This window comes from Ahaetulla prasina, chromosome 1 (assembly GCF_028640845.1).
Source record: "Ahaetulla prasina isolate Xishuangbanna chromosome 1, ASM2864084v1, whole genome shotgun sequence".
In the NCBI taxonomy this organism is placed as follows: Eukaryota; Metazoa; Chordata; class Lepidosauria; order Squamata; family Colubridae; genus Ahaetulla; species Ahaetulla prasina.
The window spans coordinates 218,882,216-218,907,021 of NC_080539.1; the positions used below are offsets into that span (position 1 = coordinate 218,882,216).

General features: G+C 40.0%; 1 protein-coding gene across 4 annotated transcripts in view; it reads right to left on the minus strand.

Moving 5' to 3' along the window:
• NOSTRIN (nitric oxide synthase trafficking) overlaps window positions 1-24,806 on the minus strand; it is a 41,439-nt gene that overhangs the window by 1,707 nt on the left and 14,926 nt on the right. For all 4 annotated transcript variants that reach the window (XM_058191157.1, XM_058191167.1, XM_058191175.1 and 1 more), the window contains 9 exons: window positions 24,591-24,689; window positions 23,620-23,745; window positions 19,252-19,350; window positions 19,043-19,168; window positions 13,491-13,599; window positions 11,815-11,903; window positions 9,134-9,259; window positions 5,665-5,779; window positions 3,368-3,487 (listed from right to left, as the gene is read on the minus strand). In XM_058191157.1, coding sequence (XP_058047140.1) covers window positions 3,368-3,487; window positions 5,665-5,779; window positions 9,134-9,259; window positions 11,815-11,903; window positions 13,491-13,599; window positions 19,043-19,168; window positions 19,252-19,350; window positions 23,620-23,745; window positions 24,591-24,689 — 1,009 coding nt within the window. The remainder of the gene's footprint in view (window positions 1-3,367; window positions 3,488-5,664; window positions 5,780-9,133; window positions 9,260-11,814; window positions 11,904-13,490; window positions 13,600-19,042; window positions 19,169-19,251; window positions 19,351-23,619; window positions 23,746-24,590; window positions 24,690-24,806) is intronic.

The window sequence follows — 24,806 nt, forward strand, 5'->3', positions numbered from 1 at the left end:
ACTAAATTATATTGTGTCATTTAATCGAAAGCATGGGACGATATCTACCCACCAATGCAAGACAGATGTATAGAAGCCCTTCCCTCTACAGCAGGGGTGTCAAACACAAGGCCCATGGGCTGGATTCGGCCTGCGATGTGGCTGACCTGGTCAACTCGCATCGCTTTGGCCTGGTCTACCAAATGCAAAGAAGAAACATTGGGCCAGCATGGCTTTGGCCTGGTCTACCCAATGCAAAGAGAAGACATTGGGCCAGTGTGGCTTCAGCCCGGTCTACCCAATGCGAAAAGGAAACATGCCAGCAGTTTGGGAGTGATGTCATGCTGGCCACGCCCACCCAGTCGGCGACACCCAGTGAGTGGCATCAAGCTGGCCACACCCACCCAGTCAGCCACACCCACCCAGGTCAACCACAGCCCTGATGCGGCCCTCAATGAAACTGAGTTTGACAGCTCTGCTCTACAGACTGTCAAACAAGGCACCTACTCTTAAGTGCATCTTGCATGTAGGTAGGAAGAAGAATCAAGGGACACAACTTGCAGAGCTAAAGCTGGGTTAGGAAAAATGGTGCACTCTTTGAATTCTGAATGAAGTTCATTCCATTCCTCTGGTTCATAGCAACCGCATTGTTGCTTAACTTAATCAGGAACCACATCTCTGAACAAATTTACAACAAGCTTGATTTCTAAAGCTCTATCACAAGATACAGGCTGTTGCTTTTAATGGCCTTTAGCTGTAGGCCCAACCTTTTGCAATATCAGCTCAGTTTCTTAAATCCCTAGTTTTAGGCATAGATTTCCATCTTTTTTTCAAACTGCTTATCTTTGATCACTGAACACCCGCAAATATGTTCAAGTAGTGGCGATTATATAATATTTAAATATTCCATGTGATTATAATAAGGAAGCCACAAGGTTTTTCTCTTGAGTTTTAATTTGGCCATCTTAGGACAGCTGCTTTAAACCTGTAATTTCTCAGTCCATTTATTATTGAGATAATTACTATTATTTGAGGCACACAGGTACAGTTAGGCAGGATTGAAACCTTTACCAGATTAGTTTCTTTGAAAAAATATATATACTGTGTTTCTCCAAAAAGACGACCCACCTTGAAAAGAAGCCCTATCACGTTTTTTGAGTCCATGGAATCAAATTAAGCCCCACCCACAAAATTAGCCCTAATTAAGACCCCCTCCCACCCCAGGGTGCAGGAAGTGGGTCAAGGCACACAGGTAAAAAAATAAGCTTTGTTGGGGATGGGCGGTGGAGCTGCCCTACTTACCAGGCCTCACATACCCTGACACCTGCCTCGCCTTCTGTGGCCACTTGCTGCCACTCACGCATCGCCCTGGCCTCCATATCACCTTCAGATGCCTGCTGGAAGGTATCTGCAGCTGATAACAGGGGCCGGTGATAGCGCAGGCTGGTAATGCCTGTTATTAAGAACACAAAGCCTGCAATTACTGCAGGTTCGAGCCCGGCCCAAGGTTGACTCAGCCTTCCATCCTTTATAAGGTAGGTAAAATGAGGACCCAGATTGTTGGGGGGGCAATAAGTTGACTTTGTAAAAATATACAAATAGGATGAGACTATTGTGTTACACAATGTAAGCCGCCCTGAGTCTTCGGAGAAGGGCGGGGTATAAATGTAAACAAAAAAAAAAAACAGAACTCTAGATCGATCCGGAGCTCTGTGTCGTGTCCCACTCCTCCGCTGGCCGGGTCAGGGAAATCCGAATCAGGCGTGCCTCTGCAGCTCTGCCAAAGTCCTAGCAAAGTCCTCAGGGCAGGCAGGAGACCAGAAAGTGACTTCAGCAAGATATGTTTAGACTTTGCCTGACTCAGAGAATGCCAGAAAGCAGGTCCTTTATATAGGCCATGGGGTGTGGCTCCATGACTCAGCACTTATCCAGGCCTGCCCCTCCCTTCCTTCTGTTGCCTCCGTCTATCAAGTCTTCTGACGCGAGGGTCACTCCAGTCGGCAGCTGTTGGCAATTGACCTCCCTCAGGCTCACATGCTGTGGAGGAGGGGGAGGGGTCTAGTTGCTCCGTTTGCCTGGGCATGGAGCCAGGGCTGGGGGCTGGAGGTATTTCCTCCTCTTCAGCCTGTCTGGGCATGGAGCCAGGGCTGGGGCCGGGAGGCATACTAGGACATTCCTCCGTGTTCGGAAGCAGATAAGAAGATCCCGGCTGAGGTGAGATCGGACGAGACACAACACTCTGTTATAGGCTGCAGATACCTTCCGGCAGGCATTGAAGATGGAATGGAGGCCAGAGTGATGCGTGTGAGTGGCAGCAAATGGCCGCAGAAGTGGGCCAACAGTGGGCTCCTGCTGGGTGGGGCTGTCGGTGTCACCGCCACGAGATGAGTCAATAATTGGAACCCTCCAAAAAGAAAGTTTAGCCGTTTTTTCAGGGGTCAAAGACCCAGCCTTTTTGGAGAAACATGGTATTCGCATGGTTAGCTCATACCCTGGAGTTTTCTCACCAAAGTAATTCTAATCGCATACCTTTCTCTTGTTCTATTCTAAAACAATTATCCAAGGGCCTAGGCAGAACAAGGTTCTGAAATGACACACAAACGTTCAGCATTTTAGGCAGACGAGTACTGGGCAGACTTGGCTACCTTTTCAAGTCTTTCTCCACTTTCATTTTTAGCATCCAATAAGGGGAATTAAAAACACGGGCAGCTGACTTGAGATGATGGCCCAATAGGAATACTGAATTCTGTTTTCACAAACAGAAAAAAACTCTGAATAACCAATCAATTGTGGTAAATTGAAATTGGACAACCATGCCAGAGGACTCCAAATACCGATTTTTCAGAGTATAAGTTGCACCTTATTTTTGGGGAGGAAAATAAGAAAAAAGCTGATTGGCAGGTGGATTGGCCTCCCGGAATACCCCCAATCAGCTGTTCCCAGAGGTGAATTTTAGCAACAGGTTCCTTCGCTGTGAGCTCTGTGCCTTGCTTTTTTTTGCTTTTTTTTTTCTGCCTCTGAAAGCTTCCGAAACAGCTTCAGAAAAAAAGCCTCTTGGGCTTTTTTTCTGAAGCTCTGTTTGGGAGCTTTTTCTGAAGCTGTTTCTGATGCTTTTTTCAGCCTCTGAAACCTCTGTTTGAGAAGCTGGGTTCGGAGTATAAATGCACCCAGATTTTCACCCTCTTTTTTGGGGGGGAAAGGTGCGTCTTATACTCTGAAAAATACAGTAGTTCTATGACATGTTAATGGGTCTTCATTTAAAAAAAATGTATGAGATGGCACCCACTGATTTTTCATTACAATAGTCGAAAGAGATTAGCGTTTTATTGATTTCTAACTCTTCCCCACCCCCCCAACTTCTATTGAGATTAGGATGAGTAAATGTTACCTTTACTTAAGCAAAGCTCATCCTCTCTTTCTGCGTGGTAATCGTACACAGCTCGACACGTTCCGCTTTCTGAATTCTCCAGTCGCAAGGAGGTGGTGGAATTCGCGCTGCTCCCTGTTTCTACAATGTCAAGCCAAAAATGGAATATTTTTAATAGCGGCCCAGTTGATTCCTTTTCCTCTGCAAATGATCCCGAAGCTCTATATAGGTAGTCCTCGACTTATGACCACACAATTGAGCCCAAATTTTCTGTCGTGAGACATTTGTCAAGTGAGTTTTGCCCCATTTTTACGACCTTTCTTGCCATAGCTGTTAAATGAATCACTGCAGTTAGTAGTAATCCTGTTGTTAAGTGAATTTGATTTCCCCTGTTGACTGTTTGCCAGACGGTTGCAAAAGGTGATCACAGGGCCTTGGGACATAGCTACTGCCATAAATATGAACCAATTGCCAATCATTGGAATTTTGATCATATGATCATGGGGATTCAGCAAAGGTCGTAACTGTGAAAAACAGCCATAAGTCCATTTTTTCAGTACCGTTGCAACTTTGAATCATCACTAAACAAACCGTCAAGAGTGAAATATTGACAGCTACATGCCTCTTCATGTCAACTTGTCATTAGAGTAAAGGAGGGAAGGTGTTGATTACAAATGGGTCGGTTGGAGAAATGAAACTTCTAAAAGTCCATGAAAGTTGTGAGAGCCTGGAAACTTCTCAAGGACGTATCAACAGGTGTGAAGAAGAAGGCAGATGGTTCCCATAACAAAGAGAACTTATTTACATGGCCTATGTGGGGGTTGGCCTGGGAACTTCATACTATGAACTGTTAATATTGTGAACTGTTGCCTAAGGAATTCAGAGTTAGTTTTACCTTGCCGTTGCAACGCTATGTATTCAATAAACAGTAAGCTTTTGAGTAACGATATGATCCTGGACTTTTATTTGGATACTCAAGCAGGATGTTGAGACAAGCTGTTGTAAGTCGAGGACTACCTGTATAGGAAGGAAATGCCTCAAAGACAAACGCAGCTGCTGTTGACTGCATCAGTGTAATCCATTTTCTTGGAAAACCACATGCATGTGATTTGCCCCTGACTTTTTCTATGATGTTCCTTGTTTTCAGTCACTTCTACCATATGTGTATGTATAGATGAATGAATTTATCTCTATGCTAAACATACTATTTCTCTGATAAATCTGAAGAAGAAAGCCTATTTGGAAATGAATAGTCATGGAAAATATTCCCTTGGTTCCTATCCCACAGTATATTAAGAGTAGCTGCAATTTAGTGTCTTTTCTTTAAAGAAATTCAAATGCTGTTATTTTTTTAAAATTATTTTTAAAATTACCAATGCAATAGAGCATTGTTTGGGCTCAATCTTCCTTTGGTTAATAGCTGCTCGGTTAGTATATGAAGTAGAATACAATTAGTTTTGCAGCCAAGAAGCAATTGCGTGGGGAAGAATTAACAGAAATAATAGTAATAGCACTTAGACTTATATACTGCTTCACAGTGCTTTACAGCCCTCTCTAAGCGATTTTAGGTTATATTATGTCCTGTGTTCTAAAATTTCCCTCCCTTCTCTCCAATGAAGGCTGGGCTTAGCAATAGCACCTAGACTTATATATCTCTTCATAGTGCTTTACAGCCCTCTCTAGGTGCTTTACAGAATCAGCATATTGCCCCCGACAATCTCGGTCCTCATTTTTACCAACCTTGGAAGGCTGAATCAACCTTGAGCTGGTCAGGATCGAACTCCTGGCAGTGGACAGAGTTAGCTTGCAATACTGCATACTAACCACTAGGCCACCACAGCCTTATAACTCAGTAACTCGGGGTCTGAGGAATCCATCAATAAACTTACCTATTTTTTTTATTTTTTAAAAAAACACTATTTCAGGCTTCTCTAATTATTTGATGTCTACTTTTGTAATATTTCCTTGATAGAATAAGGACCTCATTCCAGCTACTGTATGTATTTATGAAAGGGAAACAACCAGTTTGATGTAGTGCTTAAGGCACGGCACTAGAAACTGGAAGACAGTCAGTTAGTTCTAGTGCTTTATAGGCACAAAGCAGCTGGCTGACCTTGAGCCAGTCACTCTCACTCTGCCCTGGGAAGAAGACAATGGCAGACCACTTCTAAAAAGCCTTGCCAAGAAAAACTAGGGACTTGTCCAAGCAGCTGTCAGAGTGAAAAAATTGTCTCAAAGGCATACACAGAGAGAAAAAAATCAGACAGAAGGAAGCTGGAATGATAGAAACTGGCCTAATAAAGAAATGAATAATTTACCTGGCAAGCAGTTTGAGCTAATCCCAGATTCACTGGGGTTCCTCGTTTTCAAGGCCTGCTTAATGCTCTTCATGGTAACAGGGCACGTGATGGTCACAGAACTATGTAGACAGTCCTAAATGGAGAGAGAAATAGTATTGTTTCTCTTTGCTTATTCAAAAAGTGTTCAACTCAGATTTCTTGGTCAATAATCCTGTAAAAAAACAGACAAACACGATCACCGCAGATAAATTCTAATTCTGCAAACATTTAAAGCAATCATCCCGGATGCCACAGAATTCAACCACAACATCTAAACATGATTGCTGATCTGAAAGAAGAGCAGTAGTGGGTTTCAATTTTTTTTTACTACCGGTTCCATGGGTGTGGCTTGGTGGTCATGGCAGGGGAAGGATACTGCAAAATCTCCATTCCCACCCCACTCCAGAGGAAGGATACTGTAAAATCCCCATTTCCTCCCGATCAACTGGGACTTGGGAGGCAGAGAATAGATGGGGGCGGGGCCAGTCAGAGTTTTTACTACCAGTTCTCCAAACTACTCAAAATTTCCACTACCGGTTCTCCGAACTGGTCAGAACCTGCTGAAACCCACCTCTGAAAAAGAGGTAAAGTGTTGATCCTTCTAAAGTGAGGATTCTGACAAGTGTTGATTTGAAGGCTATTGGAAAGAAGCTTTTTTTTTTTTTTGGCCTGCAAATCTGCAACCATCCTGATCTGTCGCATAGCTGGGGAAAAACATGCCACACACAATATCAGAAGCAAGAGCTGACTGAGTAAAGTCCCTATGTGTGCTGTCTACAGGGCTGTGTGATACTTGTCTCCCCCTCTAGGTGTCACTCTTGAGGAACTGGAGCATTCCTGGATCAGCTTTCAATAATAATCTATTTTTTAATAACCCTGCATCTTTGAGTGCCAGGCTATTAGAATCTCTCTCTCTTATAGAGATATATTAGAATCTTTGTAAATATGTTTGTTGTGATAGAGATACCAATATGGAAAAACTGTCATTAGTGTTAAAAGTTTTGCTGTGTTTTTTATTTTTGTTTTTATATTTGTTGCGTTTTTTGTATTGTGTATTGTATGTTGTGTTTTATATGTTGGAAATTTAATAAATATTTTTTAAAGGATCTCTTTGGCACTTTTTAAAAAATTTGGCACTTTTTAAAAAAAAGTTCGTTTGGGGGCTACAGTACAAGTCAGGAATCCTTTTTTGGAGGGTTTTTCAGACAGTATCAAGATGTAGAAGAGAGGGCTTATGAAGATGACTGGAGGTCTATGAACACTTCCAAGCCCATCTACCTTATACATATTAAAAGAATCTATAATATTAAATAAATGGAATAGAATAGAATAGAATAGAATAGAATAGAATAGAATAGAATAGAATAGAATAGAACAGAACAGAATAGATTTTTTTATTGGCCAAGCATGATTGGACAGACAAGGAATTTGTCTCTGGTGCATAAGCTCGCAGTGTACATAAAAATAGCAAGTAATAGATCATAAATCATACAGTCATTAATCATAAGTTACAAACAACAATTCATAAATCATAAGAAACCAATAGGAGAAAATAGTAAGAAAGATGAAAAGATCAGAAATGAGACGTTGCTGTGGGAATTAAGTTTTTAGCAGAGTGAAGGCATGGTGTGGGGGGAGAATCTATCTTTGTGTCTAGTTGTTTTGGCAGGCAATGCCGTATAGCAGCATCCTGAGAGGATCAGTTGAAGCAGATAAGGTCCAGGATGTGAGGGGGTCTGTAGATGTTTTCTCAGCCTTCTTTCTGGCTTGTGCAGTATACAGATCCTCAATGGAAGGCAGGCTGGTTGCAATTGTTTTTTCTACGGTCCTAACTATCAGTTGAAGTCTGTACCTGTCCTGTTTGTTTGCTTTTTACAAAGCAGACAGTTATTGAGGTACAAATGACAGATTCAACAATTCCTCTGTAGAACTTTTATTATGTTTTTTCTGTAGAATCTGGTACGCCACAACGTAAATCATTAATCTCTGAAATTTTGCTCCATTTCCAAAAATGTTCCTGGAAGTTGCATGGTTTCAGAAGCTTCCTTATAAAATAATAAAATCTGAGTGGCTGCAGCTCAATACTTAGTTTGGAATTGGGGGGGAGGGGATCCTCACCAATTTTTCTTTGAATAAACGGGGCTAAATTGGGGAGTGGCCAAATCCACCACGGCCACCATAAATGCTTGAAAAACTAAACATGCACCAAAAGGCTATTTCGGAATGACAAAAAGGGGTTTTGTTTTTTAATGATTTTTACCCCTATCGTGAAGCCAAGCTATTGGCAACAGTAAAATGAAAGGGAAAGAAAGAAAGAAAGAAAGAAAGAAAGAAAGAAAGAAAGAAAGAAAGAAAGAAAGAAAGAAAGAAAGAAAGATCATTAACAACCACAAAGGAAATATGAATTGACAATATCGGAACAGTCAAAGGCATGCAAAGAATTTTGACTAAAATCAATATTAAAAACAGAACATTATGCTACTTGTTCCACCTATACATATGCAAGAAAATTAGATTAAAATTAACAATTACGCAGGGGTGAAATCCAGCAGGTTCTGACAGGTTCTGGAGAACTGGTAGTGGAAATTTTGAGCAGTTCGGAGAACCGGTAGCAGAAATTTTGAGTAGAATCGGCAAATACCCCTTCTGGCTGTCCCCAGAGTGAGGTAGGAATTGAGATTTTGCAGTATCCTTCCCCTGCCACGCCTACCAAGCCATACCCACAGAACAGATAGTAAAAAAAATTGGATTTCACCACTGGCAATTAGGGTAGTCTAAACTTTAAAGTGGTAGTATCACATTCAAGTAAACATTGACAAATAAAGTAGTTAAATCAGAGATGGCATTCAGCCAGTTCAGACCAGTTCGAGTGAACCGGAAATGGCGACTGCGGGTGGCCAGCCCACCTGCCCAAGCGTAAAGATGTCCTATTTAGCCATGTTTTTGAGGCCGGGGGCATGCGCAAGAGGCACGCATGCAAGCAAATCGCATGCGCGGAAGGCTGAGTGCATGCACAGAAGACACACGCATGTGCGAAACAAGTGTGCACGCACAGGGCAAACAATGATAAACATTTCTGAAACCCACCGCTGAGTTAAATCATACAGAAAGGATTTGGAAATTGTAAATGTCACTTAGAGTCTCCCGGCAAACCTGAGAGTATATAATATAACAAATCAAGCTATAACAACCTTCAAATGGATTAAACAAGTGTTAATGCTGAGACTGGGCCATTTCCAGGTGGGTTTACAGTAACAATAATAATAATCCAGGTGGGTTTACAATCACATAATAATAACATCTGATTTCCATTTCTTAGCTATAGGATTAAATAAAAAGGGCTGAAATAATTCTGTAGGTCTGTGGGATTAGGTTGCAGATGTGTATATATTAGCTGATCTCCAGAATCATTTTATGGACAAGTATGTACCTTATCTCGTAAGATTACCTTTTCTTTCCATTTTGAAATGCAGTCATTGCAGAGATGAGACGGTTTAGGCTTCTTTTCAATTTCGGCAAGTGCACTCCTCAATTTGAAATGATTTGCTTGCAGAAGGGAAACTTTCAATGTTGCCTTTAATATACATATACATATACATATACATATACATATACATATACATATACATATACATACATACATACATACATTATATATATATACACATATATACACACACACACACATACATACATATATTTAAATATATGTAAATAACAAATTATTATTATTATTATTATTATTAGTAGTAGTAGTAGCCTTTGGCGTTTAGTCATGCCGGCCACATGACCACAGAGATGTCTTTGGACAGCATGGCTCTTTGGCTTTGAAACGTAGATGAGCACCGCCCCCTAGAGTCAGGAACGACTAGCACCGCGATGGCAAACCTTTGTCATTCCTGCATGCTGGCCTGCATCCAGGAAGTGGCATGCAAAACCATCCCGCGAGGTATGTGTGCCCCCACTGGCCTTCGTGCACGTGGGAACGGCGATACCCGGAAGAGCGGCGGTCCATCGTGCATGTGCGAACCAGCACCCAAACACCTGGATACTGGCCTGGAAGCACGCCCGACAAATAGCTGGCCCTCGTGCATGCGCACAAGGTCAACCCGGAAGGTTGGGTACCGGCCTGCGCATGTGTGCCAAAATGCCACTCCTCCGGGTTCTGCTGCCCCCGCGCATGTGACGGCCAGCTGACCGGTGCACGTTGATCACAGGAATGCAGAAGAGGAGCCAGCGAGGCCACACATTCTTCATGGGATGGTTTCACGTGCCACTTCTGGCACGTATGCCATAGGTTCACCGACACTGGACTAGCACATATGGGCGAGGGGAACCTTTACCTTTACCTTTTAAATAATAAATATTTTGACGTAACAGTTTTCCCAGTTCTGATTATTTGGAGCAGAGGGAGATTAAATCACGGTTAGTCCTCAGTAGCAACTGCAGGAACCAACAACTTAGTTCTTAAGCAGTCACTAAGTATAAAATCTTATGCCCACTGTACTTATGATTTTACTTAAGCTTTGCTTTACTTTATAACTATAAAGACAGTCAGGTGAGCCCAAATGGCAGGGAAAGTTTCTGGAACTTGATTCATAAGGAAGCTGATTAAAAGAGCAACCTTTAAAGTCCTTCTTCTCCACTCCTCTGCCCTGGTGTTGGGATAATTAGAATTGATGTTTGTATTTACATTAATTGGAGAGAAAGGGATTACATGAGAGCGAGGAGAGATATATGAGGAATTCACTTTGAAACGAAAGTGGTAGCAGGAGTTCTGGTTCACTTAGTAAGCAAACAAAGGCAGAAGGTGAAAAACTGATTAAGGTCTGGTCAGTTACAGGAAGCAGCTGTCAACTGGCTAATTAAGTTCCCAGAGCTGACCCTTTTAACTTGCAGTTAATGCTTTTTAAGGGTTGTGCTATGTTGTAGAGAAAAGCAATTCAGGAAGAGTTAGTTTGTTTAGGAAATCTCTGCTCTGCAAAGGCAAAAAAAAAAAAAGGTGGAGGAAGCAGGTCAGGTACAAAACAACATATACTGGTTAACGATGAACATGTGACTGAAAGAGAAAGAGAGTTGCTGCAAAAGTTGTAAATACAAAGATTGGTCACAAAGTTACTTTTTCATCACTAGAATAGAATAGAGAATAAAATAGCATAGCATAGCATAGCATAGCATAGAACACAATAGAATAGAATACTATAGAATAGAATAGAATCTTTATCGTCATTTTAAATGTACACTAATCAGCATAGATTGAAATGAAATTTTGTTGTATTCAGCTCTCAAAAGATAACCATTATGCATATACCCACATACATTCATACATGACACAGAGAAACATCACAGTGTACTTTGGATGTATATATATACATGGCAAAAAAAAAAAGAAAAAAGAATCCTGCAAGTTTAGAAGACGGATGGCATAAAGAACAAAGCTGTTACAGAATCTAGTAGTCTTCTATAAATAGTTTGAAACCTCCCCTCAGACAGGAGTAACAGAAACAGACCGTGAAGTCCGTGGGTCTCTAACAATGCTTCGAGCTCTAAGCACATAGGGCTTATAAGCAGTATCCTGAGCGAGCTTCCTCTAATCTTCTCAACTGCCCTTACCACTCTCTGTATGGACTTTCTGTCTGAGGCACTGCCACCAAACCATGAAGCGGTTTGTTAAAACACTCTCTCTACTTTTTCACCACCGTCATAGCTGCAAATGGTCACTGTCCAAGCTAGTTACTAACTGAGGACTACCTGTACTTGTTTTATTGTTCTAAAATAATGCTCAAATAACATTAACAAAACATATTTGGTAGGTTATTCTATTTTATAGCCAATGAATCTTCTAGTAAAGGTGACATTGTTCCTGAACATTTCAACCCTAGTCATGTATTCATTCATTGTATTTTTAATTCATGTTGGATTAATTTGTGCCTAGGAAAGGGCTTTCTTAAATGCAGCCCCAAAATTGAAAGGTTGGTTTTGTAGTTACCAGCCTAAGTTCACTGATGATCTATCGCTGCAGCTCTGAAGACAGCCAAAGGATTAAAACTGAAGATTGCATTTCAGCTGAATAAAAGCTATATAATATAGATATTTAAAATGTGACATATATATTAATTTCCAGTGTACCTCATTAAGCTGCGCAATGGTATCATTTATATTCTTTGCATCTGAAAACTGTGGGGTTTCTTTGTAAGCCTGAAGCATCCGTTCCAAGCCTTTAAAAATATAAATACAAGGATTTGCTCAGTCTTCATACATTTCTAAATAACCCTGGAAATCAACCATGATATAGTAGTACTGTTAGCAAATTTCCATTATTTCCATTAAAATATTTTAAAAACTTTTTAATTTCTGAACTCAATATGTCTTGTTAGAATAAAGCAATATGCATGCTACAAAAAAAGAACGAACAGTATTAGAATGTATACACTGGTACTTATCTACTTTCAAGTAGTAACCAAAAAGAACATTATTCAGATACCCCCAGTTTTGTTTCAGTGACAGTGTGTCTTGTTTAGTATCAGTACAAACTTTAGGAACCTACCTATCATATTTTAACAATATTTAGAACAGTTGTAAAGGCTGTTCCAAATTGAAGATCTTACTTGTATTCCTACCATACATCCTCAGATATCTAAAAGTGCTGGGAACGTTCCCGCTCCATTTGAATATTAAAAAGTTGGATGTAGCCCATTCTCTTAAGTAGGGCTTTTGATTTTTTACCCCTTGTTGATCCATGAATTTGTATGGAGAAAAAATACATTATTTTTGTTAACCTCTAACCTCTTAACTTAATTCTTGCTTTTTATTCATAGGCAAGAAAGTAAAGTATGGTATCTAAACTTCCCTCCCCTTCAGTGTTAACTTCAATATATTTCATTATATAAAATCATACTCCAAAACGGTATCATCTTTTTATTGATTTAATGTATTCAATAAAGAAATGCATGTATCTCTGTTAAACATTTTTTAGTTTTTAAATATTTTGGTAACAATATGAGCAGGACTGGTTTCATTTGTAATGTTATCTATCTATCTATCTGTCTCTGTATCATATCAGAGGTGGGTTTCAGCAGGTTCTGACCAGTTCTGAAGAACCGGTAGGGGAAATTTTGAGTAGTTTGGAGAACTGGAAGGAAATGAGGATTTTGCAGTATCCTTCTCCTGGAGTGGGGAGAGAATAGAGATATATAGTATCCTTCCCCTGCCACGCCCATCAAGCCATGCCCACCAAGCCATGCCAAACCCAGCAAGCCACACCCACAGAACCGGTAGTAAAAATTTTTTGAAACCCACATATCTATCCATCTATCTATCATCTATATCATCTGAAAGCCTATCAATCATTTATCTATCTACCTATCTAATCATCTATTTATGTATCAATCTATCATCTGTCTGTCTGTCTATATCGTTATCATAGATTATATCATCTATGTATGTATGTATGTATGTATGTATCTATCTATCTATCTATCTATCTATCTATCTATCTATCTATCTATCTATCTTCTATCTGTCATCTATCCATATTATTTTCTTTTATTCATTTAAATACATTTTTCTGAGAAGGTCTCTATAGTCTTTCTCAAAGGAGTCCCATCCATGGCACAAAAAAATTTAAGAGCCCGTTCTGTAAATGCTATCAGCCAAAGGGACTAATAAAACCCATTATCCAAAGGGGAACAAACTAAGTGAGAGTTTAAAAATTTTGGGTTTGGAAGAGCTAGGAAGGCACGAATTAGATACACCTTCACCTTTTGTAAATGATCAAGTATAAAATGCTGAAAGTGTGAGGTAACCTGTTTTGTCCTGTAGGGCCTTCTCCAAGTCTGTTTGTACCCGTGTTATTTTCGCTTTAATGGCAGTTTGTCTCCTCTCTTTTTCAATTAGGCTCATCATATCTTCTTCCTTTTATATTAAAAAAGAGGAGGGGAGAATGAAAACCAGATTAATATATTTTGATTAATATATTTTGATTAAAAGGCAGGTGGAGTATGAGCAGTTTGCTGTTTATATTTGTAGCCTTGTGAATTATGAAATGCGTCAGACATTAAAATGAAACAGTTGGATCCCCTTGGCTAGGAAAAAAAATGCTGTACAAACAGTGCTGACAGCCAGAATCAAGGGTGAAGCTCACAGATGCCCTTCCACCCTAATATACATTGCCAGTTTGGTCTGTAATAATTTGTTTTTAAGTTTATATAGAAGTGTCAGTGGAAGACAACAGATTCCTTGTTCTTTTTAAAATCCCATTATATTGGTGTCCATTCCCCTCTGCACCAACTTTTTGCTTCAGTTGTCTCCTGGAGACAACTTGTGTCACTTTCTCATTAAAAGTTTAATCAAAATCCCCAAAGACGCCAGATGAATAACTTTTTGGTCCCAAAATCATAACAGTCAAGGCTAGCTCCTAGAACTGTTATTTGTATCTAATCTTTCATCAGCATTAGCCTTCACTTCACAAATATTTATAGGCGAACACTTCAAATAGGCATGTCTCTCTGCCTATCTCTCCTCTCCCCCCTCTCTTATCATTCATAAATGATTGGATCTATCTATCCAATTTATATATCACATAGCTCATGAGAAATAACTCTGGGCTGCATACAATAATCAAATAAAAATAAAACATACATAAAAGCAAGCATTTAAAATTTAAAAAGTCAACCTTAGAGATTAATTGAAACAATATAAATGTATTTTAAAAATATCTAAAGGGTGAAATGAAAATTGAGATGATGGGGGATGAAAAGTTGGAAGCCGAAAAAAGCAATTTTCTAGTAATCTTGAATCTTTTCATACGGCAGCAGGAATTTACGTTATTGAGCTCTATGTCCCTGTGAAATAGACATGACCCTTTACGGCTTTTCTCCAGGTTGATATGTGAGCAGAATTTGAAATACTGCAACCCTTTTTAAGAATTTGCATGTGGTTAATTAAAATACTAGAACGTAGTAACTAATGTTGAGTGTCTTCAATTAAAAATAAAGACACTGAAATTCTGGCTATTCCCATAATGATTTTTAAAAAATATTTTGTTTGACTATGCTGTCATACCCTTGTGCATCTCTGATCTGGTTTATACCGAATATCAAGTGTTATTCACATAAGTATTCTGTGTGACACTGATCCATATAGGTATAAACTTAACCAGGCTAGCAGTTTACTCTGTTATGCCATGAACTGATAAAATCGCATCTGAAAAAGCACAAGTCTTTGTGTGTGACAGGCATATTTTATGGAAATAGTTTATGGAAAAGTGTTTTAATAATGTCTTTCATTCAACATGAGTCAAGATTAGGGGCAGAAGTATATATAACTACATGGACAGAAGCAAATCTTGTTTTTGACTTGCATATTTCAGAGCACATAATATATTTGGTTTGAGCTACAATAGCCTAGATCAGAGTTGTCAAATTCGCGGCCCGCGGGCCTGATGCATCACACGCTGGCCACACCCACGCCCAGTTTAGCAAAGGGGGGAAAGTCACGATACATCACGTGACGACACCTTGATGTTACAAGTTTGAACCCCTGGTCTAGATGGTCATTAGGAAGCATCACAAAGATAAAGAAAACTTTAACTTTTCTCTAGTGGGATCTGAATTTGTTCAACCCAGGTGTGATACTATGTTTCCCTGAAAATAAGACCAGGTTTTATATTAATTTTTGCTCCAAAAGACGCATTAGGGCTTATTTTTTGGTTAGGTCTTATTTTGGGGGAAATAGGTACTAAATGAATCCATCTAGCTCAGGGGTCAGCAAAGCTGGCTGAGGAACTCTGTGAGTTGAAGTCCACAAGTCTTATTCGAGACAATGGTCTCATTCGAGACAATGACGAATCCGCATATAGACGAGAGGTCGAACGACTAGCCTTGTGGTGCAACCAAAACAATCTGGAACTGAACACACTCAAAACCGTAGAAATGGTGGTAGATTTTAGGAAAAACCCTTCCATACTTCCACCTCTCACAATACTTGACAACACAGTATCAACAGTAGAAACCTTCAAATTTCTGGGTTCTATCATATCGCAAGATCTCAAATGGACAGCTAACATCAAAAACATCATTAAAAAAGGACAACAAAGAATGTTCTTTCTGCGCCAACTCAGTAAGCTCAAACTGCCCAAGGAGCTGCTGATCCAATTCTACAGAGGAATTATTGAGTCTGTCATTTGCACCTCTATAACTGTCTGGTTCGGTTCTGCAACCCAACAAGAAAAACACAGACTTCAGAGGATAATTAGAACTGCAGAAAAAATAATTGCTACCAACTTGCCTTCCATTGAGGACCTGTATACTGCACGAATCAAGAAGAGAGCCGTGAAAATATTTGCAGATCCCTCGCATCCTGGACATAAACTGTTTCAACTCCTACCCTCAAAACGACGCTATAGAGCACTGCACACCAGAACAACTAGACACAAGAACAGTTTTTTCCCGAAGGCCATCACTCTGCTAAACAAATAATTCCCTCAACACTGTCAGACTATTTACTGAATCTGCACTACTATTAATCGTTTCATAGTTCCCATCACCAATCTCTTTCCACTTATGACTGTATGACTATAACTTGTTGCTGGCAATCCTTATGATTTATATTGATATATTGATCATCAATTGTGTTGTAAATGTTGTACCTTGATGAACGTATCTTTTCTTTTATGTACACTGAGAGCATATGCACCAAGACAAATTCCTTGTGTGTCCAATCACACTTGGCCAATAAAATTCTATTCTATTCTATTCTTCTTCTTAAAGGGACCACGGTTGGAGACTCCTGATCTAGCTGACAATCTTAACTGGGGCTTAAAAATCATGCTAGGACAGTGGTTCCCAACCTTTTCTTGTTTGAGGCACAACCTTTTCTTGTTTGAGGCACCCTTGGAAAGCCTTTCAAAAGTTCCCGGCACCCTTATAAGGAAATAGATATTTAAAATCTCCGTAGCTCAAAAGTTCCCGGCACCCTCAAAAGATCTCACGGCACCCCTTAGTGCCGCGGCACACTGGTTGGGAACCACTGTGCTAGGACTTATTTTCCGGTTGGGTCTTATTTTCAGGGAAACAGCATAGCTGTTATTTAGTCGCAATCTAAGTATAGTTTACTTTCTGTATTTTCCTTTAAGTGAAGGAAATAAAGCATTAAACTAAGCCATTGTTGCTGAAGGTATTGACTTTCCATGTCAGGATTCCCATAGAATGCATTATTTTTATTTTATTTATTTTATTTTTATTTTTTATTTGCATTTATATCTCGCCCTTCTCCAAAGACTCAGGGTGGCTTACACTATGTTAGCAATAGTCTTCATTTATTTGTATATTATATACAAAGTCAACTTATTGCCCCCAACAATCTGGGTCCTCATTTTACCTACCTTATAAAGGATGGAAGGCTGAGTCAACCTTGGGCCTGGTGGGACTTGAACCTGCAGCAATTGCAAGCAGCTGTGTTAATAACAGACTGTCTTAGCAGTCTGAGCCACCAGAGGCCCTTATAAAATATGGGTTATTATTATAAGATATTATAATATCTTATTATATTATTATAATAAGATTATATAATTATATTATATTTATATAATTATTATATAATTATATATTATTATAGATTATATATTATATATACAATATTATATATTATTATATATTATATAATTACCTTATTATAAGATATGGGCTATGTTGGCACAATACTTTGTCCCTAATTAAACATAGTTTCAGTCAGGAGACTTTTCAGAGTTCATTTAACACTGAACCATGATACTCTTGCTGTGTTTGAGAGTACAATAGACTAAAATTTATGTTATTTGTTAAATTTATATGCTGTCCCTCGTCTTTCCAAAATGACTATGTGTGCTGGAAAAATACAGCTCCAAAATCAAAGATTTTTGCTACTTTTAATCCTATTGATTAACAGAGGCATTGTGAATACATACATGGATACATATGCTGTCTCCTTTGTTCTCTGTTTCCTCTCTGTTCTGCATATTCCTGATTAGAAGACTAATTTTCTTAAGTTCTGCCTATCAACTTATTCCAGGGGGAAAAGTAGTTTCATTTCTTTTCTTCACCATGAAGGCTTTATATTGGAGCATGAAATGTGCTTACAGTTTATAAGAGCTTGTGGATTTTAAGCTTCAGATTCTATAGTAAATAGCTTGGATTCTACTCATGTACCAGGAAAAACCCAGGGGAAGGGAGGGGCGGGGGGTAAAACAAAAGTCAGGGTGACCATGGCAACCATGCGATCAATGTCCTGCTCCTTCTGTATGTGTGTTGACACCATGTCCATGTACAAAGAATTGTGTGAATGTGATCACTGTCTTGACATTTTGATATAGCAATAGCACTTAGACTTATATACCGCTTCACAGTGCTTTAAAACCCTCTCCAAGAGTCAGCATATTGCCCCCAACAAACTGGCTCCTCATTTTAATGACCACAGAAGGATGGAAGGCTGAGTCAACCATGAACTGGTCAGAATCGAACTGCCAGCTGTGGGCAGAACTAGCCTGCAATGCAGCATTCTAATGCACCATGCCACCACAGCTGTTGGTGGGTTAGATATTCCACCTACCCTTGGATACGGCTGTCATACACATGTGCTGTGCTTGTGAATGAACAGGTCTATAAATAAAAAGATTATTATTATTATTAATCCATCCCAGGGGTGAAATGTAAAATTTGTTACTACCGATTATGTGGGTGTGGCTTGGTGGTGGTGGGGGTAATGTGACTGGGTGGGCATGGCCAAGGTTCTTTTTTTTTTTACTTTTAAAAGCATTTTTTCTACAACCTCTTTGGCCGAAGAAGTTGTAGAAAAAATGCTTTTAAAAGGCTCCTCTGACGATCCCAGCTGAGTTGCCTGATCGTCAGAGGCTTTTCTTTTAAAAGCATTTTTTTTTGCTTTAAAAGAAAAAAAAGGCTCTGACGATCAGGCAACTCAGCTGGGATCGTCAGAGGAGCCCTTTAAAAGCATTTTTTCTACCATCTCTTCAGCTGAAGAGGTTGTAAAAGCCTCTGACGATCCCAGCTGTGCCACACGATCATCAGAGGCTTTTTTTTTTACTTTTAAAAGCATTTTTTTGGCCGAAGAAAAAATGCTTTTAAAAGTAAAAAAAAAAAAAACCTCTGATGATTGCACGGCTCAGCCGGGCTTGCTGGGGGGGGGGGGGAGGCAGGGATTTTTGTTACCAGTTCTCTGAACCACCCACCACCATCACTGCTGGATCGGGTGATCGGGTCCAAACCAGGAGCATTTCACCCCTGATTCATCCTGATATCGTTCAGAAGTGCTCTGTTTCAGCTTCCGGCATCTCAGTCGGGAAAAGCTTTGGCAGCCCACTTACATAGTAGTCCGTCAACAAGAGTTCAAGCTTGGTCTCTGCGGCAGTTACTGATATTTCATTCACTAACATCTGCACGTCCTTGTCAGCTTCTGCTTCAGCGACGACACTGTGAACCTTTGCATGGCACTAGAATGAATGACAGATGAGGTTAGACGGGTAATTTCCAGTAATTATTTAATCCAGAGCAAAAGAATGTGGAATTAACATACCGCGATGAGGCTTTGTCCAAAGTGAGAAAGAAGCTGGCTGTAACGATGTAATGTATTGCAGAAAAGCAGGAGTCTGTCTTTCTCAAGGTCAAGAATGCTCTGTGGGAAAGGGAACAATGACTACTCCATATGGAAAGAAACGGTTAAACATGATAATCAGAGCAGTTACTTCAATCTTACTCAGCCATTAGCCATTAGGGCTCATATCTAAAGCGAATCTACAGAGTTGAATGGGTCTTCCTTCACACAGATTAGCTTAGAGCAGGGGTGTCAAACTCGATTTCATTGAGTTTGAAACACATCAAGGTTGTGTTTGATCCTGGGGGGGCCGGGGGTGGGGCGTGGTCAGGGTGGGCATGGTCCGCTTGACGTCACTTGTGTTGGGGGAACCTGTGGGCTCCTGAGCTCTGTTTTGGGCTGCGATGGCCTCCTGCAACCCTCTGCCAGCAAAAACAGAGCTTGGGATGGCCACACGCGTCCCTCCCGAGCTCCGTTTTCACTGGCAGAGGCACTGCAGGCCAGTCTTTCCCTATTTCTAGGGCAGCCCCATGGGCCAAATCTAAGCACCCTACGGCCAAATCTAAGTACCCCGTGGGCCGGATCCAGGGGCCTTGAGTTTGACACCCATGGCTTAGAGTGTATGAAAGTAGTAGGTGAGAGTGTTAGATACCTATAATAGGTGCTCTTCCAAGGAAGAGTCAGTTCTGATCCTGGTAACCAACCCAGATTTGATCTTGCAGCATTATCCTGGGACATGTATAATTTGCCTTTGCTCAGTCAGTCAGTTAAACAAATTCTGAATGTACAATATGTCAGGGTTCCAGAATTTGGCCGTGAATTGTACTCCCCACTGCACTCTGGTCCAAGATGATATTTTGTGGGATGCCATGGAGGCGTTAGATGTGGGTAAGAAACATCTTTGCGAGCTTACATGCCAACGGGAGACTTGGAGAGACCACGAAGGGGACTTGCTTTGAGAACAGGTCAATAATCATCCATATAACGGTATTTCCGTTACTCTCTGGGAGTTCTACAATGAAATCCATGGCTATTTCTTCCCATGGTCGGGTGGGACTAGCCACAGGTTTCAAGAGGCCCGGGGTTTTCCCTGGCTGCATATCATTGCACAGACTATACAGCTCTGGACGTAGTCCTCTAGGTCTTTTTTCATTTTTGGCCACCAAAATTGTCGGTGTCAATTTTGTTTTCCCTCCCCACATCTGCCTCCCACGCCGTGTGTCTAATGTCCCTGCCAAGCCTTCCCTTGGCTAGTTCTAGTATAGCTGGGCAGAAGATTGTAGTTAAGCATTCCCTAGAATTTCCACCCATCAGTTCCAGTCCTGCTAGAAATATCGGTTAGAGAGGTTCATTCTGACTCAGAATTAATTCCATAAAACTTCCCTGAGTAAAGCAGATGCAAAATCAAATCTTGTTGCCTTCTAATCAGCACTAAAAAAAAGTGCAAAATAGTAATCAAACATGATCTATTTGCTTATATAATGTGGTGCACCCAAGTCAATAATGAAACATAGTTCAAAAACCCAGATGAAGAAAGACATGCAAATGAAATTAATTAATTCTCCCTCCCTCTCTCTCTCTCTCTCCTCCCCCCCTTCCCCCACCTCTCCCTCCTTTATTTCCCTTTGGAGCCTTAAGAGTTGATTCTAAGATTACTTCAACAATGCTTTTCTGGGTCACTGAAGCCATCCATTTGCACTAACAATAGCTAGAGAATACCATTTGCTTGCACATTGTTAAGAGCTGAAAGAAATAGATCCAAACAATCACTTGGGAAGCAGCTTGAGCTCAATCAAAAAATAAGGTGGGGTTTGGATCGTGGATCTTTCTGACTGTTACGTAGGTGTGTTCCTTTTAGCTGAAGAGTACTGAAGGAGTTGGATAAGATCTAAGGATGTAATTAAAGACATAGAAGCTCTCAGTGGAGGTGGTGATGCTCAGCAGTATTTAATTAAACTGCTCCAAGAAAAAAAAGAGAGAGAAGCTTTATGGCCGATTTGTTGATTATTATTTTTTTTAAAAAAGCACTTTTAACAAATCTCAGTATTTTGATTATTTTTTAAGATTCTGATCTAGTTCTGGATGGTCATTAACCTGATTTTAACTAGGTTGAACTCAAGATATATACTAAGGAAAAAAGAAGGAAGGAAGGAAGGAAGGAAGGAAGGAAGGAAAGAAGAAAGAAAGAAAGAAAGAAAGAAAGAAAGAAAGAAAGAAAGAAAGAAAGAAAGAAAGAAAGAAAGAAAGAAAGAAAAGGGTCCAGAAGCCCTTTTAGTCAAGCGAGAGTCTGACATGACTACACACCAACTACGGAGCAATTTATTTTAGCATTTTAGCAAGACTTGCAGGCAAAAGGCAATATTGTCAGTCATGCCCAGTATAGAATCATGGAGTTGGGAAGGACCTTGGAGATCAGCCCAGGATCCACTGGACCATATCTGACAGATAACCCTTCAGTGTGTCCAATAAGGGAAAGCTCGTCATTTCAACTGGCAGTCTGTCTGAAAGTTTCCCTTGACATCTTCTTTGAATCTATTTCCTTGTAGTTTTAGCTCACTGTTTCTGGCTCTGCGCTCTGTGGTAACAGAAGATAAATCTACCCCTTTGCCTGCATGATAATCTTTCAGGTATTTGAACGCTGCTGTATCTTTCTGAGGTCATCTTTTCTTAGGCTAAACATATTCATCTTCTTTAATTTTTCTTTAAAGGTAAAGGTTCCCCTCGCACCTATGTGCTAGTTGTTCCTGACTCTAGGGGGCAGTGCTCATCTCCATTTCAAAGTCTTCGTGGTCATGTGGCTGGCATGACTAAACCCCAAAGGCGCACAGAAAGCTGTTACCTTCTCACCAAAGGTGGTCCCTATTTTTCTACTTGCATTTTTTACAGGTTGGCAGAAGCTGGGACAAGTAACGGGAGCTCACCCTGTTACGCGACATTACGGATTCGAACCGCTAACTACCGACCTTTCGATTGACAAGCTCAGTGTCTTAGCCACTGAGCCACAATGTCCCTTGTTCCTTATGGGATGTTTTAATGTGGACATGTTGATTTTAACTATTTGGGGGCAGGGGAATGGGAAAGCATACAAATACATACTAAATATTTATTTTTATTTTTAAAGCTAATATGTATGCACAAAGGCAGAAGTCAGTCCAAGGCAAGAATTTATATTTCACTGTTCATTCTGTTCTTAGGGAATAAATCTTGGGAACAGCATGAGCTATGGAAACAAAACGTATCTTGAGAACATTTATGATGCTGCAAATCAATATGCTTTTATCACGTGGTCCTCTTTCTTGCCAGAAACTAAGGAAAATAAAACATTACCTATGAAATTCAAATACTCACATTCGATTTTAGCAAAGATAGGAAACAATTGTCCTAAAAGTATACTACAAGACAGCAAACCTCTGTTGGCATGTGAATACTTTATGTGCATGGGTGCCTTTTATTCTGTCCTCCAAAAATTGAAGGTAATGATGTTGAAAATCTGACATAGATGGGAAAAGAAGCCGAATCTGCGGTAACTGAGGATGAAAAAGGAAAACATTCTTATCCTTCCTCCAAAGCATGGGTGTCAAACTTGTGGCCCATCACACGCTGGCCACGCCCACTCCCAGTTTAGCAAAGGAGAAAAAAAAGTTGTGATACGTCATGTGACAGCAATGTGTCGACGCGAGTTTGACACCCCTGCTCCAAAGAATTAGTAGCAGCTCTACTAATAACTGCTTGCCTTTTACCTATTACCTACATCTTTTTATCAGGCTAATGCTGGGAAAGAAAAAGTGATTATCCTTCCATAATTAGGAAGTTGTAGGTGGTTCTCTTGCAAAGAGCCCTTCAAGAGCTTGCTCTAAGTTTTTGGAGAGTTGTGATCCTGGGAAGCCTTTTTGTCATGGGACCACGCAGGATATTTAAAAATAAAATGAAATTGCTTCATCTAATGATGCCTGCTCTCTCACACAGTTCATTATTCTGGAATGGTGACAAAAATGTGTACGAGGTCTCCATCAGTACAGTTAAAATTATTGAACCATTAGGTTGGGTATTTTTTTAAACAACTAAATAACTTTCCATCAATAGAGTGACAAGTGTGGGATGTTTGAGATGCTGGGAACAGAAACAATTTTATTACGTATCTTCAACAAAACAGGGTTTAAAGTTATACTTTTGGAGGCCTTAGATATTTTATCTTGAACGCACAGCTGTAAATCAGGAGGTGCCTCACAGAATTGCAAATTGAACTAGAATCTAATTGGAAAAGGAAAAGAATATGACTTGTTTCCATCTGAAGAAAAGCTCAGTGATGACAGAGATAACAGTGCTAGAAAGAAACCTCTGGTGACTTGCCTGGTGCCCATTTTCTAATGCCTGCTCCCATTTCACACGAGTTTCACAGGCAGTTAAGTTCTTCTTGTAATAGTCTTCATCTTCCTTTGCCAGTTTGATAGCAGATTTTTCTAGGTTTCTGAGCAACTAAAATGAAAATATAAGCGCAGGGTGTTGGTTTTTTTTTAAGGGTAATTGATTTCACCCAGCAGGAGTATTGCTTTCAAAGCAGGTTAATAGGTGAAAATGGTATTTTATCTGAAAAACATGCAAGGAAGGAGAGGAAAAAGCAACATCTCTGTAATCACTACGATTTACCAAGTAATGTAGAAGAAAAGGTGTCAGGAGAAATGTGCTATTATGGGCTGTGGAAGTGAATATAATTTTTATTGGCCAAGTGTGATTGGACACACAAGGAATTTGTCTTGGTGCATATGCTCTCAGTGTACATAAAAGAAAAGATACCTTCATCAAGGTACAATATTTACAACACAAATGATGGTCATAGGGTACAATTTAATACTTAATGATACAACACTTAATGATAATCATAGGATACAAATAAGCAATCAGGAACAATCAATATCAATATAAATCATAAGGATTACCAGCAACAAAGTTACAGTCATATAGTCATAAGTGGAAGGAGATGGGTGATGGGAACGATGAGAAGATTAATAGTAGTGCAGATTTAGTAAATAGTTTGACAGTGTTGAGGGAATTATTTGTTTAGCAGAGTGATGGCCTTCGGGGGAAAAACTGTTCTTGTGTCTAGTTGTTCTGGTGTGCAATGCTCTATAGCGTCGTTTTGAGGGTAGGAGTTGAAACAGTTTATGTCCAGGATGTGAGGGATGTGTGCCGACAGAAACTTCCCCAGAAGGTAATTCACAAGTAGATAAGAGTTCCTCTGGGAACTGAACTTCCTGAGTCAAGTTACCTGTCTACCTACTCCACTTTATTTATATAATGTCTCAATTTGTCTGAAGACATACCTTTTTTTTGCTCTTTGGGGAAGCCAATGGGTGGGAGCTTTCTGTATCACGGAAAAGTGCTTCGTGGTCCTTGGTCAGCTCTTTTAACTTCTTCTTGGCCTATCCCGCAAATACACCAATATCAAAAGAATTCATAATCAGAGTGAATATGACAAGCCATGGTAAGCAACCTCTTTCAGTAGATGCTTTGTTATTCCATATCTTGGGAATTGCATA